General features: G+C 45.9%; 1 protein-coding gene across 2 annotated transcripts in view; it reads left to right on the forward strand.

Moving 5' to 3' along the window:
* RFX7 (regulatory factor X7) overlaps positions 1-15,775 on the forward strand; it is a 48,170-nt gene that overhangs the window by 6,838 nt on the left and 25,557 nt on the right. The window contains exons 1-2 of one of the 2 annotated variants that reach the window (XM_077919001.1): positions 9,784-9,947; positions 13,824-13,857. Coding sequence is in view for 1 of the 2 variants with exons in the window: in XM_028707161.2 (XP_028562994.2) it covers positions 13,824-13,857 (34 nt within the window). In the remaining variant the exon portion in view is untranslated. Of the gene's footprint in view, positions 1-9,783; positions 9,948-13,823; positions 13,858-15,775 lie in introns of those variants that run through there. The other variant, XM_028707161.2, reaches the window with a different exon arrangement.

Here is a 15,775-nt window from a genome sequence, read left to right on the forward strand (position 1 = left end):
TGGTTTTGACCTATACAGTGGTGCCTCTGGTTACGGACGCTTCAGGTTACGAACTCTGCTAACCCGGAAGTAGCTGCTTCTGGTTGCGAACTTTGCCCCAGGGTGCGAATGGAAATCGCGCGCCTCTGGTGGCCCCATTAGCAAAAGTGCACCTCGGGATAAGAACGGTTTCAGCTTAAGAACAGACCTCCGGAACGAATTAAGTTCGTAACCAGAGGTACCGCTGTGCAGCCTTAATTGGCTCAGGACTGCAGTACCTCAAGGACCTCTCCCCATATGAACCAACCTGGACCCTGTGATGATCACCTGAGGCCATTCTTTGTGTGCCACCTCCACAAGAGGTCGCTTTTTCTGCGCTGGCTCCCTGTTTGTGGAATGCTTTCCCTAGGGAGACTTACCTGGCACCTTCATTACATATCTTTAGGCACCAGGCAAAAACGTTTCTCTATAACCCGGCCACAGGCTGATCAGCATTCCATGGCCTTTAAATTGTGTTTGGGGGGAGGGTTACAGATTTGTTTTTGTTTTATTATGTCTTTTGTGTTCTCATTTTGTATTTTTCTGTTGTGAACTGGACTGTGATCTTTGGATGAAGGATGTATGCAAATTTAATAAATAAATAAAATTAGTAAGTTTTAAATGGGTTGCAGCCGTTAACAATTGGCTCTTTTCTTGCAGCTGATTAAGTATTGTGTAAAAATTAAAATGATTTGGTATCTTCTAATCCTGTCAGGATTATTCTTTTCTGCCCATCTGAAATGGATATGATGAAATGGTGTCTGCTTCGTTGTCCAATTGAGGCGTATGTGTGTTTATATATACAATAATCGAAATGCAACACAGGCATCAGTGAGCTACATACCAATGCTGTTTTTGTTTTGTTTTTCTGGCCATGAACTGGTTTTCCCCTCTTACAGTACTGATGAAAAGGCCCAAGCTGATCTCTGAGCTCTTTATTTCCCCTTTTCTCCTTCATGGATTACAAGTCTAGACAAAAAGACCAGGCCTGAGCAGCAGCGCCCAGACAACCCTGATTAGTGTCACTTAGGGCAGGGTTGCAAATTGCCCCAGCCTTTGCTGCACTTTGGGGATTTAATCTCTGTGTTTCTGTTTTTATTTTAGATTCATTAAAGCTTTTATGCTAATCGCTTTTGTGTCCAGACACTTAAACATCAAAAGGGAGGTAGATCTTTGTTCAGCTCAACTGCTTGTGAATATGGGATTTTGGTTAATTTAGGGTGGAGTGAAGAAAAAAAAAGGTAAAAAGAAAAAAATAGGGCGGAGTGAGCATTGTATGGCCCACTGTGTGTTTGTGGAGGGTGTATTTGACAAAGAGACTGTCGACACACATCTCTGATGCTCCAGACTTTTGAGAGTCAGTCTGCAGTTTCATTAAGGCTGCTAAAGTGTGTTCCACTTGTGAGTGCTATTGCTGGTGGGCTTGCCTCGTTAGGGCATCTGGTTGGCCACTGTGAGACCAAGATGCTGGACTGGAGGGGGCCCCCTTTGGCCAGATCCAGCCGGTCAACCTGGTGCCCTGCAGATGTGTTGCACTACAGCTCCTATCAGCCACAGCCAACACAGCAGTGCTGTCAGCCCCGGTAACGTGCGGTCATGCTGGCTGGGACTTACAGAAGCTGTAGTCCCAAACATCTGCAGAGTGCCAGGCCAGGTTCAGGGAAGGCTGGTGCAACAACTTTCACATGGTTGCCAGTTAATGCAACCCCTGTGACCATCTGCCAAGCAGTGCCTCACACATTTACATGTTGGTGTGTGAGAGTGAAACCCTGTCCCCCGTTTTGATATTTCCTCACATGGGGGGAAGGAGACAGTCTCATTCTTGGTGCCACTTCCCATCATTCTTCCGTGAGAAAGTCACAGAAATGAGGCCAAGGCCTTTCTTTCCAAGTAAGCTGGAGACAGGTGTTTTGGGTGCTACCCAGGGCTAGAAGTCAACTGGGACCCACCATGTGACAGAAAGGGGCAGATGTGCTCTTGTCTCTGCATGCTTCTGTATCCTGAACCAGGCAGAGCTTCTGAATGTTCTTTAGAGCAACCACACATATATTGGGCTGCCCAGACGATAATCCCAATCGATCAGGGTCCTGTCAGAAGTTAGTGAAGTTGTTGTAGTTTGGCTCAGCTTTGGTACAGCTTGAATGGCATCCTCACTAGCCCCTTTTGACATGACCCTCACTGCAACACAAAGAAATCAAAAATCTAAACCCTGTTTCTGCCAAAGGCTTTAATGCCAAATCAGAGTGGTGCTTAGGCAGGCAAAAGGTTACAGGGCGCAACAGCAGCTACATGGGGCATACGTAAACAAAATGCCAGCTAAGACGTTGATCCAACAAGCGGCTTGCACATATTCCCAAAGTTCTTTGCCTTCCACACTTTCTGATGTGCCGTTCTGATGTCGTATCTGTTGTCTGTAGAATTTTGGTCTCCAAGAACAGCAGCTTTCATTGAAGAGGACCCAATGGATAAACACAACCCCAGTTTTTTATCCAGTTTTTGAGGCCATTTGGCTATCCCAAAGAAAGGGTTGCAAAAGTCATAGTTCCTCAGTGAATCAGAGTGGGCCAAGTGCCCAACCTACTTGCCCCAAGACCTTGTAATTAAAGCATCTTCAACAGAACTTACGCTATCAAGGCAGTGGATTGCAAGTCCCATTAAGGATGCAGTCTAGTGTTTTCCCCCAGCAGACGTCCCATAAGGATAATGCTAGAAATGTAAAGTGATGCTGGCATGGCCCAGCCCCTGTTCATTTCAATAGAACTTAGCCAGGTGGATTTGATTTTTACCCATTTTAATTAGCTTGTGTGTGTGTTGAGGTGCTATTGTTCCCCAGTCCCCTGCTTTGGGCAACTAAATGTCTTACAAGACAGTTGTCCACTTTGCTGTCTTTTGAGAACTTCCAGTGGAGCTTGTCATTCTTTGTATTTTCTTTTCACCCAAATTGCTTAAAGACAGTGTTTGGAATTAGCCAGGCACCAGGCGCAATTTGTGCCTGATTATTGGCCACCTGCGACCAAGTGAAGATGTCTGGGTGCCGGGATGGCGCCTGACATCTCCATCTGGAGGTGCATGCCTGTGGATCTTGACTGTTTTCACACACTAATACCACATTTTGTAGAATTCTATCAGTTATATTTTATTTGCACAGTCAGGATGAATTTCAGGAACCAACATGCTTTTTTTCTGTTCAGCCTCAGCAGGAGCAGTGAATAACATTATAAATTGTTGTAGCCTGTCTTCACTTACCCCACCCCACTGCCCTGCTCACAGTTGTGAAGAATATTCTTAACATTACGAATGGCCCGTGTCAATATTAAGGGGAAAAAAAGGTAGGAATAGGCCAATATGTATGTGGACTATCCCTGGATAAAGTGACTTTTCTTCTTTTAGTTCTCAAAGTTCTTAACCTAGCTCAAGGTTGTCAACTGAACTAGCCAGATGTTTAACTGATAATCACAGTCAGTCCATCATTGAAAAATAAGACAACTTGACATTCCATTTTGGCGACTGTAACCTTGGTTTAAGGAGCCATTTGGCACCTGGCTTATGTATCTTCAGTTTCTAACACCGCTTTAAAAAATCACTTTCATGCAAAGCTGGCTTGATCTGCTGCCTCCTGCAGCCAGAGCACCTTAACAGTCTGGTTTCTGATTGTTTCACATACCATTGTTCATCAGTGAACTACTAGGTACCTGTGGGGGGTGTGTGTGTGTGTGAAGAGAGAGAGAGAGAATATCTGCCTGTGTTTATGTATTGTCTCCTATTGCCTCCTCTAACACATCAACACACACAGGTTGCTTTTGATAGCAAATTTGGGCGTAGATGATGTATTTGTGCCTTAGGGATACATAAGGAACTGGGTGTGCCCTTCCTCCAGGTGGTGAGTTAGCCAGAAAATATTTGGAGGGTAGAGGAAGCCAACCTCACTTTCCAAGCAACTTCCAGCTGGTATCATGCACAACTGGAAACTGTGTGGTTCCTACAATGATAGATCCTAGTTTTAAAGAAATAAAACAGTTGCTGGATCTGCCGATCCTTTCAGACATTCACTGAAGTAAGTGGACTGAGCCAGGAGGCAGGACTGCAAAAAAAGCTTTGTGTATGGTTACCTGTCATTTAACTTTTGTTGTTAATCCCTTCCGCCTTGCTTGAGTAATGGTAGTCACATTTGTATGGGGGAGGGGTTTGTTTCAGCTCAGGATAGATGTTTATTGTGGAGGGAGACAAGGCACCTAAACAACAACAGCATTTTAAAATGTTTCATGGAGTCTCGGGCATAATTGCAGGAGGAGGAGGTAGCCATAGTTATAATTTATTTTAATTCATTTATACCCAATTTTTCCTCTGAGTTCAAGGTTGTGTACATGCAGGTCCTGCTTAACGAACATTTGCGGTGCGAAAATTCACTTATCCAAACATGAGGATTTAGCGTCTAAACCTCGCTATTCACACCACATATTCCAAACAGAGAGCATTTTTTTATACTTCCTTGTTTGCCTTCTGTTGGTTGGCAGAGGAAAGGAGGGAGAATGATCCGACAAATCAGAGCAGTTTTCCTGTTTTTTGTTTCAGCTTTTGGGGGTCAAAATTCTGTGTCTGGGAATGCATTAGAAATTTCCCCATAGGAATAAATGGAAATCATCATCTCATTATGTGAACGCTCGGCTCATGAACGATTTTCATTGTCTTCAGTCAGCAACCCCTGATTTGCGTGGCCCCCGCCCCATGTTGGCAGAGCACGTGTAAGCAAACCCTGTTCTGTCCCCTTTTCTGGCCACTTCTAGGTTGCAGCGATGCGCACTTGCACGACATGCGTGCATTGAACAAGTGTAAAATAGCCATTGCCTGTATATAGTTCTAACCCCCCCCCCCCCATTTTATTCTCACAACAACCCTGGGACACTGAGAGAAGGTGATCTGATTCAAAAAAATGCTGCCCCTGAAATATTCTATGGCAGTGTCCCATTAAAGGGCATTTTCACCATCAATTACATGCTTCAGACACCTTTTGAAGAGGCAAATTCCCCTTTTATTGGAGGTTTTTATATAACGCAGTTTAGAAATGGTCTTTTATTTATTTATTATATTGTCATGCTCTCGAAGTAAAAGTTGACAAAATCGAGTCCCTGATGAATTTTGGAAATATAAATCCTTTAGTTTTTATTTGAGCAGACACCACAAGCACCGTCCTAATGTCGGGATGCAGCATCTTGTAGCGCTGGCCCTCTGCAGCGCAATGCATGTTTTCTTGGGAGTAAGCCCCATTGAACTTGGCAGAACTTACTTGTGAGTAAATGTACACGTTAGCTAAGCACATACTTAGAAAAGCTGTCTGTATTGAACAACAAGGAAGGTTACATTCAGATGTAAATAGTACTTTATTCAAAATTATTACACAGAATTAGAATACATTCATATTTCTTGTGGAAAAACCTTGAAGTGTGAACATTACTGTACTGCATTTATTCCTCAGGGGTCAGCAAACTTTTTCAGCAGGGGGCCGGTCCACTGTCCCAGACCGTCCACGGGCCGGATTTAGAAGGCAATTTATTGATTTAGGGGAGGCAGCTGTCCCCCCCCCCCCCCCGGTCATAATATTATGAACTAGCAGTAAATGTGGGTATTTTGTCAAGTTTTGATGACAGCCTCATTCATACAGTATCATCGTGCATGATACTAAGAACCAAATGTCTGAGAGATCATAACTTCAGATTGTAAGCCAGTCCCCGCCCCCCACCCAAAAATCTGGTGCTTTCCAGATTTTTTTGGACTAGTCTCCCTTTAGCTTCAGCGTCCTGTGTCATTGCTCACTGGGGCTGATGGGAGTTGCAGCCCATAATATCTGGAGAGCACTAGGCGGACTAAGACTGAGGCAAACTTTTGAACTGATGCTCAGCTTCACAAACTTCAAAAAACAAGATTTGTATGAGTTGAAACCCTTTTTTCAACTCTTCCTACATGCCAGTTTGCTGCTTCCGTGGCCCTGTTTGCACACCACAAGAAACCCAGGGCCTGGTGTGATGTGGACGAGCATAAATAAGTCTGTGGTTCACTCCTTTCCCCCTCCTTCAGCGTGGCTGTGATAAGTCTAGAAAAGCTTTCACTTCTGGTTTTGCTTGTTTGCAGTTTGCTGCTTTGTTAGAATGGGCACATTTTGGGTAATATTATTATCTATTTACTTGATTTGTTACCTGCCCTTCACCACAAGGACCTAGGGTGAGTAACAGCAGTATAAAAGCAGTTTATATATATTTTTATAGCAGTATACAGCTATAAAGACAAGTAAAACCAAAGCTGTTCCAACAGAACAGTGTAGATTCATCCAAAGAGGTGCGTCCCACAAATAACAACAAAACGCTTACCTGTCAAAGCCCGTGGCACAGAGGTCTGTCTTCAGCGTATGCCAAAAGCTATGCAATGAAGATGCTCAGATGCACCTCTGTGTGGAGCGAGAGCCACAATCTAAGGGCTGCCACATAGAATGTCTCTTCCTGGCTACCATTCCTTGGACTTCTTTTTTTAAAAAATATTATTTTTATTGAAATTTACAATCACCAACCAACACCCACCACCAAAACATTACATCTTGTTACATGTATCCTACTTTGTGTTGCATAGATCCATTAGCTTCCGTCCTTCCCTTCCACCAGTTTTCCTATTCCATTCTATAGTTTACAGATTCTTTAATTATAAATTATACCATGACATGAGAATTATTTCAATCCTGCCAACGTTTTCATATTTGTACAATTCTCACTTATATAAACCATAAATTTACTCCATCATTCCTTGCACTTCTGAAGGTGATGAAACTACCAAAAGAGCCCCCACAGCCCCTCTGCTCTTCACACCAAAGAGGATCTGTAGGGATGGAGAAGGTCTTTCAGATATTTGGGGCCTAGGTCATTTAGGCTTTTAAGCACCTATTGTTGTTGGGTTGTGTGTTTTTTAAAAATGTTTTTTAAATGAGACACTTGATACCAGTTTTATCGTGTTGGACAAAATGACAAGCTGCAGTCCATCTGAACTGGAAGCAAAAGCTTCCAAACCTGCCCTTGTGGCTGTGGCAAAGAGGAGCCTGATGCTCACCTAGGCTTGCTCCTGTCGTGCTTGGCTGTGATTTAGCATTGATGTCTGAACAGGACTTCCGTGTGTATCTCCAAACAGTAGCATGAAGCAGAAGGTGGTGGTGGTGGGGTTTGAGAATCAAGATACAGGCAGAGGAGCAGAGGTGGGAGTAGTGATGGAGGAACTGGTGCTCCCTGCTCTTTATGACACCAAACTTTGTCACATTGGACCAGTGAGAGATGCTTACATCTTTTGCAAGCAACAAAGCAAGACCAAATAAAGCCCAACTGGAGGAGCCACGATGTTGAATTGAGAACAGAGAAAGTCAACAGACAGAGGATAACTAGGTTGGATTTTGCTTTGGCTCATTTATAAGAGGTGGTGGAGTTGTCCCAGTTTGAACTCCTTCATGGCAGAAGAAGAAGAAGAAGAAGAGTTTGGATTTGATATCCCGCCTTTCACTCCCTTTAAGGAGTCTCAAAGCGGCTAACATTCTCCTTTCCCTTCCTCCCCCACAACAGACACCCTGTGAGGTGAGTGGGGCTGAGAGACTTCAAAGAAGTGTGACTAGCCCAAGGTCACCCAGCAGCTGCATCTGGAGGAGCGGAGACTGCTCCTCCAGGCGGAGCTCAGGGGTTTCACAGTAGCAGCCTGAGTTTTGAGGATGACCAGCCTCTTGTTACTTGCAAGTGACATTTTTTCTGCCTTCACGTAAGTTGAAGAGAACATGACGTTGATGCTTTTATCACTTGCTGGTGGTGCTGGGGAAACAATTGTAGGTTCTTCAGGAGCCTTTGTTTAAGTAATGACCTTTGTTAATCGCAAGCAAGATATTATCTGCTTGATGGGTTCCTGTTTTGTTTTGTTTTTTAAACCAAACCCCTCAAATTCCAGTTACATGGATGCATTTTCTGGCTGCCCTGGACAGTTAAGCTTTTGCAAAACAACTTTCAGTTCACTAAAAGTCAAAGCTTGGAGATGGGAGTTCGAATCTAAAAAGATCTATGAATTGTTGATTTTGGGCAAGACAGTGTCTTTGACTCAGAGTTTCTCATGAGGTATTCATTGTTTTATTTTACGTAGATGGTTGTAGGAGTAGAAAAGTTGCACCTTATTGTGCTTCCTCAAGCAATTATTGCTGGGCCAGAAGAAGGAAGGTCCTCTCTCCCTAGCAGCAAGGAGTGGGCGTGCTGCTGCTGGAGAAGTTCACCTAAATAGCCCCTCATGCCTTCTTCTGCTCTGCCCCTCCCTTCACTGTCTTTTCTTCTCCTTCCTCACTGATGCTGCTGCAACCTGGTGAGCTCCTTGTTTGCAGAGTATTGTAATCCACGCTGCCAGGAATGTGCTGTGTTGTCAATGCATTCTGCTTGGCTCCTGTTGTGCAGGGAAACATTAAGCTGTTGATACTGAGTAGAGGCAGCCTCTGTTGACTTAATATATTATATGGCATACAGTGTGTGTGTGTGTGTGTGTGTGTGTGTGTGTGTGTGTTTAAAGAACGTAAGAAGAGCCTGGGTGCCGGATCAACCCAAAGGGGGTTCATCTAGTCCAGGGGTCAGCAACCTTTTTCAGCCATGTGCCGGTCCACCGTCCCTCAGACCATGTGATGGGCCGGACTATATTTTTTTTTTTTTGGGGGGGGAAATGAACGAATTCCTATGCCCCACAAATAACCCAGAGATGCATTTTAAATAAATAAAGAACACATCCTACTCATGTAAAAACAGCAGGCAGGCCCCACAAATAACCCAGAGATGCATTTTAAATAAAAGCACACATTCTACTCATGTAAAAACATTCTGATTCCCAGACCTTCCATGGGCTGGATTGAGAAGGCAATTGGGCCACATCCGGCCCACGGGCCTTACTTAGCTTGCCTAGCCCTGATCTAGTCTTAGCATCCTTTTCTCACAGTGGCCAACCAGATGCCCCCAAAGGGAAGCCAATAGGTAGGACATGGGCGCATGAACCCTCTCCGACCCCCTTTTCTCCAGTATTCAAAGTATTCAGAGGCATTTACTGCCTTTGACTATGGAGGCAGAACATGGCCATAATGGCTTGCAGCCATTGAGAGCCTTATTGTCCTCGGTGAATTTCTCTAAACCATGGGTTCCCAAACTCTGATCCGCAAGCCTCGTTCAGGTGGTCCATGGTGTATCTGTGGGTTTGTGACTGAAGATGGTAGACAGCACACCATCACATTAAATACCTGTGCTGATTTCGTATTTTTATTGTTTCTTTTATTATTATTTCTGTGGAATTGTGTGTGTGTGTGTGTGTGTGTGTGTGCATGAAAGAGAGAAGTGATTAATTGACACCTTATTTTCAGTAGCCCCTGCTGGTTGGTTGGTTGGTTGGTTGGTGACTTGTTCTACTTATATAGTTGAGGGTGAAGGTCAGCTCCCTTTCCCTTTGCACCCCATCAAAGCAAATTACAGTTGTGTTTGGCTGCTTTGACCTCTTCCCCTCCAGAAATGGATGATGGTGGTTGTTGTTGTTTGATTTGGGGCCTTTTTTGCAGTGGCTTCCTCCTTTGAGGAGTCCTCTGGTTGCCTTCGTTACAGGCGGCTCCCCACTTACATGGGGGTTATGTTCCGGTGCATAAGTGGAAAACATGTAAACACACTTTCAATGCCCTCTCTCCCACTCTCTCTCCAATCCAGATCAAAAATACTGTACCAAAAATATCCACAACTGGAACTGAAGCTGTGGGGCCAGCAGGAGGCTGGAGGACGTGCAGAAAGCAAAGCCCTGCTGCGCCTCCAGTCTCCTCTCCGCTCTCACTGAAGTCCTCTTCGGGCTGCAGGGAGGGTTTCCTCTTGAGCCACAAGGCCTCTCCAGCTCTCTCCCTCCATTTCCTGGTATGAATTAAATTACAGTACAGGAGACTCCCCACTTATGTGGGAGTTACGTTCTGGCCCCTTGTGCACAAAGTGATATATGTTTAAGTGGGGTGCACCCCGCTGCGCCTCCCGCTCGCAAGGAGACCCTCCCTGGAGCTCAAAGGGGACGTCCTCCTTGGGCTCCGGGGAGGGTCTCCTCACAAGCTGGAGGTGCTGTGGGACTTGGTTGAGTCTCTCCCCCCACTTCTGGGTTTCATGCGTAACCAAACCAAAAGCCTCCCCAAATCTCCTGCTCCTGACACCTCCGAAATGCCTTTTTGCCTGCCAACTTCTCAACCTCATGAGACCAGCACTGACCCTGCTCACTGCCCGCTAAGCAACTCCCATCTTCCAGCATCCCTCCACTCAGGTGCCTCTGCCCCTGAAGCTACCCTCACAAAGCTTTCTCTGTCCACCCTGCGAGGCTCCCTCAGCTGGTGCCTGCCACCAGGCCACTTCCGAGTCCCAGTAGTGCTTCGTGTCCAGCAGGGCCACCACTAGGACCAAAACAAGGCCCAGCCAGGGCACCCGATTGATGTTTGATGATTCAGCAGTAAACAGCGGGTTTTCCCAGGGAAAGCGGTGGGACAATACTAAAACCTCTAGGACCCATGACTAGAAAAGTGTCGGTGAGCCCTGAGTCAGGCCATTTATCTGTTTAGCTTTGTATTGTTCACACTGACAGGCAGTAGTGGCTCTCTAGGGTTTCAGATGATGAACATCCCCTGACATCCATCCATCCATCCATATCTACCTACCTACCTACCTAGAGATGCCACGGAAGATTAAACCCTTTGTGGCATCACAGTCATGACCACTCCTCTCCCTTTCTGCAGTTCACGCTCCTTGAAGGGGATAATCAAAGTTCTGTGGAGCTCCATTGAAGGTTTATCAGGGAATAGCAGGCGTTAGAAATGTTTCTGCTGCAGTTTCCTTTGCACCTCCGGCACAGTTCAGGACAGCATGGTATTGTCACATCCCTGAATCTGATATTGCAAGTGGAATTGATAAGAGGTGCATGGCAAGTTGGCGCCTGGATCAAAGTAGCCCAGCCTCCCCCAGCCTGGCAACTCCCAGATGGCAGTGGTGGTCCAGTACATGTGCTTGCGGAAGGCTGTGGTCGCCTGATGAAAGAGCCCCCTCTCAAGCCGTGTGTCGATTGCATGTTCTTTGCATGATTGCTCAGCTGCTGCCCCCTGTTTGTTACTGAGTGTGTGGCGTGGAGGCCTTCTCTTGCCCCTTGGAGAATGACCCACATGCCAGCCGTGTGCCACCCCTATCCCCATGCTGGATCTTGCTGCCTTCTCTCCCCCACCCCCCAGCTGATGCATCTGTCCATGTGGTGATCTGATGCTTGCTCATCAGTAAAGGTCATGGCCGAGTCCCTGGGCAGAGTAGGGGCTCCGCTTCCTTCTCACCAGCTGCTCTGCTGCCCATGAGAGAAATAGGTTAGGCACCAAATGGACAGATGGATGGGCAGCTTTGAGGCAGCAGACAGCTGGTTTAACCCACTGGGGGAACACGCCCCCCCCCCCTTTGGTCTCTCTGTGTTTGGGTGCTTGCTGTTTTCTCCCGAGCAGGAACAGCCATGCAACTTCCATGCAACTTCGCTCAGAAGAAGCAGGCAGACCTTCAGTAATCAGTGTTGTCCAAGACAGTTCCTTCCTTCACAGCAGCCTGGGCATGGAGGCTGCTTCTGTCTGTGGCACCCTCGACACATTTCCATTTAAAAAGCAAACTGGACAGGGGTGACTTGATAGGGTTTCATGAAATGTTTTTTTTGGGGGGGGGGAGTTTTCCTCCTCTCCCCCCTGCCTAGTGCTAGAACCCCCTGAGTCCACACAGTGAAATTAACCAGCAGCCAACTTGGGGAGACTATATATAAAGAGTTTTGTTTAATTGTATGTGTAATATAAATTGTCCATCTAAATAATTTATGGAATTACAGGATTAGGATGGTGAATTCACAGCAGGGTTGGTGGATAAATCATGGTTGTAAGGTAAGAACCCTTGACCGGTCTCTCTGGGAAATAGGGTGCAGGAGGCTTCGACTTTGTGATCCAACAAAACACTTCTTGTGATTGAGGTGGGGAAAAGGATCTCCCCCCACCCGTGGTGTGTGGTGTGTTTTGGATCCCTGGAAATTAAACTCGGGATTGGAAGCAGCAGCCTGGTTTCATGAGGAAGTCGGCTGAGACTGATTGACTGATGACCACCTAGATGTTGTATTAAACGCCTAAAGCAGCCACTTCCCCAACGTGGTGCCCTCCAGATGTTAGGGACCACAGCTCTTACCAATTAGCCAGCAAAGCCAATGGGCAGGATTGACGGTGGAGGGTTGGGATCCAAAACATTGTGGAGGCTGAGGAAGGTGTACACAGGCAGAGGAGAAGGGACAACATTGTGTAATAAACCTGTACACTGGAGAGCCAGTGTGGTGTAGTGGTTAAGAGCAGTGGACTCGTAATCTGGTGAACTGGGTTTGCTTCCCCGCTCCTCCACATGCAGCTGCTGGGTGACCTTGGGCCAGTCACATTTCTCTGAAGTCTCTCAGCCTCACTCACCTCACAGAGTGTTTGTTGTGGGGAAGGAAGGGAAAGGAGAATGTTAGCCGCTTTGAGACTCCTCCGGGTAGTGATAAAGCGGGATATCAAATCCAAACTCTTCTTCTTCTACAGGAGAGCCAGCTCACCCCACCCTCCCTGCTTTCCTGTCTGAATGCGAAGCTTTTAGGATTAAAGAGGCCAGAGATTTGACAGGAAAGTTGGGCTTTTGAGAGGCACGTTATCAGGTGGGAAAGAAGTGGCAAAGCAGGAGGCCTCGACTTCCAGTGTGTTTCTCGGTCCAATTCAAGGTGCTCATGTTACCGTTCAAAGCCCCAAATGACACAGGCCCCAAATATCTTAAAGGCCACCTCCTTCCCTACAGACCGTCTCAGGGGTTAAGAGGGGCCTGGTTGGTCGTACCGCCTCTCTCAGAAGTTTGGGGGGGATCCCCAAGGGAGGACATTCTCTTTGGCAGCCCCTAAGTTTTGGAGCTCCCCACAGAGATGCACCTGGCTTCCTCACTATACGGATGTTACACCTGTGTCACTTAAGCTGTGTGTTTTCAGGGCCCGCCCTATTCTTGTGCACGTAACATGTTTTAACCATTTTTAATTTTCCATTGTTGTAACCTGCCCTGGGACCCGCTGGTGAAGGGCAGGGAATAAATTTAGGAATATTAATAGGAATAAGTAGGCATTGTGGCAAGGCTTTCCAAGGCGCAAGTGGGCTGCTCACAGACAGGCAATTTTGGAAAAATGGGGAGTGGGGGCAGAAAGCAAGCCTGTGGTAGAGAAACTTGGAAGCAGGAGGAAGGGTCTGCTGGGTGCCGAAGAGGACAGGCAATGACCGAGGAAGACTTGATATTATAGTCTGCCTTTTGAGCAGCAGAGCTTGGCTCTGAAAGCCATATTGTGTAACTTTGTGTGGTTTGTAATGCAAGCCGGCCAGCAAGCGCCAGGTTCCTGCAGCGGTTGTTGCTGCCACCTCCAGATGGGAAAACACGTGGATCCTATTTCTGAATCGTGGGACTTCTCTGGTGCTGGGTTAACAGGTGTTCAGTACCTCCTGGCATTAGCTCTTAACATTTGCCAGGGAAAGAGTGGTGTTTGGTTGCGTCTATATCAGGAGCAGTTTTTCTGTTAAGTCTTGAGATGCCATGCAGATTGGTTGGCCGCTAAATGAGGTAAAATGCAGCGTTTGGGTTCTTGCTTATTGACAAAGGTTGTGCTGCTATAAATCTTTAAATAAACCTGCAGAAATAATGACGGTGAATATTAACTTTGTGTTTTCTTTTTCCTTCACTCTCCAGCAAAACTGTACAATCTAAGGTGGACTGCATTTTGGTAAGTAGCCTTGAAACCAAAGTCGCTTTCATATTCACCTAGTTTGTGCAGGGGGTGAAGCCTTCCAACTCTGTCATACGCTGCCAGCTTCTTTAAAATACCCCAGGCTGGGACGCTTGAAATGGAAAGCTTTCTGTAGCTGACAGGGAGCAAAAGTACCCTCCTCCTGCAGAGCAGGCTTTTGTCTCATCACATGGAAAACAGACCCAGGAGTAAGCTAAAACTAGATCTTTTATTTAACAACACCAGCCCCTGCTTGTTTTATAAGAAGCCCGGAGAAAAAGAGGTGAGAGAGAAACTGAAACGCACAACTCAATAAGGCCATTTTGCTTTCTGGGCCTAGATGCATCCCCCCAAAAAAGAATCCTGGAATGAAGGGTGCTGAGAGGGACGTGGGTGGTGCTGTGGTCTAAACCAGTGTTCCCCAACCTTGGGCCTCCAGCTGTTTTTGGACTACAACTCCCATCATCCCTTGCTAGCAAGACCAGTGGTCAAGGATGATGGGAATTGTAGTCCAAAAACAGCTGGAGGCCCAAGGTTGGGGAACACTGGTCTAAACCACTGAGCATCTTGGGCTTGCCGATCAGAAGGTCGGCGTTTCGAATCCCTTCTACGGGGTGTGTCCCCGTTGTTCGGTCCCTGCTCCTGCCAACCTAGCAGTTTGAAAGCACGCCAAAAAGTGCAAATAGATAAATAGGTACCGCTCTGGCGGGAAGTCAGGGGTCCCTTTACCTTTTATATTTAAGAGGTTCCAAAACTCTTTTCAGGACCCAACCAGCAACCAGCCAATTTTTTCTCCACCACATAATGGGCAGGAGGCGCTTGGGCCTTAATCTTTAGTGGCTGAATTGCAATCTCTCTCTCTCTCTCTCTCTCTCTCTCTCTCTCTCTCTCTCTCTTTCTCTCTCTCTCCTGGTTTCCAGCAGTGGAAAGAGAGTAGAGAGCCTTCTCTGATTTTTATATATACATTGATAATGACCACAAATAAAGTGATTTTTTTTGTCTTCTGGTAACTCAAAGGTTTATCTGGGGCAAAACAAGCTGTGTGTGTGTGTGTGTGTGTGTGTGTGTGTGTGTGTGTGTGTGTTTGGCAGAACTCCCTCTTGCACTTTGACATGCTTTTGAACAGCTCCTGCCAACCTAGCAGTTCGAAAGCACATCAAAGTGCTAGTAGATAAATAGGTACCGCTCCGGCGGGAAGGTAAACAGCGTTTCCATGCGCTGCTCTGGTTCGCCAGAAGCAGCTTAGTCATGCTGGCCACATGACCCAGAAGCTGTCTGCGGACAAACGCTGGCTCCCTCGGCTTGTAAAGCAAGATGAGTGCCGCAACCCCAGAGTCGTCATGCGACTGGACTTAATTGTCAGGGTCCTTTACCTTTTTTATTTATTTATTTATTTATTCTTTTTTAAAAAAAAGATATTTATTAAAGTTTTGAACAGTAAAACAGACTCCACAATCAAAACAAAAATACAATAAAACACACAAAATACAATAAAACACAAAAAAAAATTAAGAGGAAAAAGACATAGAAAAAAAGAAAAAGAAAGAAAGAACCAATTTCTTACTTATTATTTTCTTAACCCTCCTTCCAGACTCCCTCACATCTCCCTTTTCTGTGTTCCTTTTTACACAATCTCATTCAGCAGTGCCTCCCCCTCTTTCAAATCTTATTTTGTATTATACGTTTCAACTATTATGTCTCCAATTTTACCCTTTGTGTCAATTTGTGTACCCTTTTTTTACCCTTTGTGTCAACCCTTTGTGTACCTTTTTTTTTTTTAAGGGTGCTGAGAGTTTTTAGGAGACCCCGGTTCCCATCACAGTTTCAAGAATACTCCTGGGAAGATAGATTGACTGTTAAACCCGTTATAACTCTTAACAACTCTAAGCACACTCTTAGCAAACTGCACTTCCCA

This window comes from Podarcis muralis, chromosome 14 (assembly GCF_964188315.1).
Source record: "Podarcis muralis chromosome 14, rPodMur119.hap1.1, whole genome shotgun sequence".
NCBI lineage: Eukaryota > Metazoa > Chordata > Lepidosauria > Squamata > Lacertidae > Podarcis > Podarcis muralis.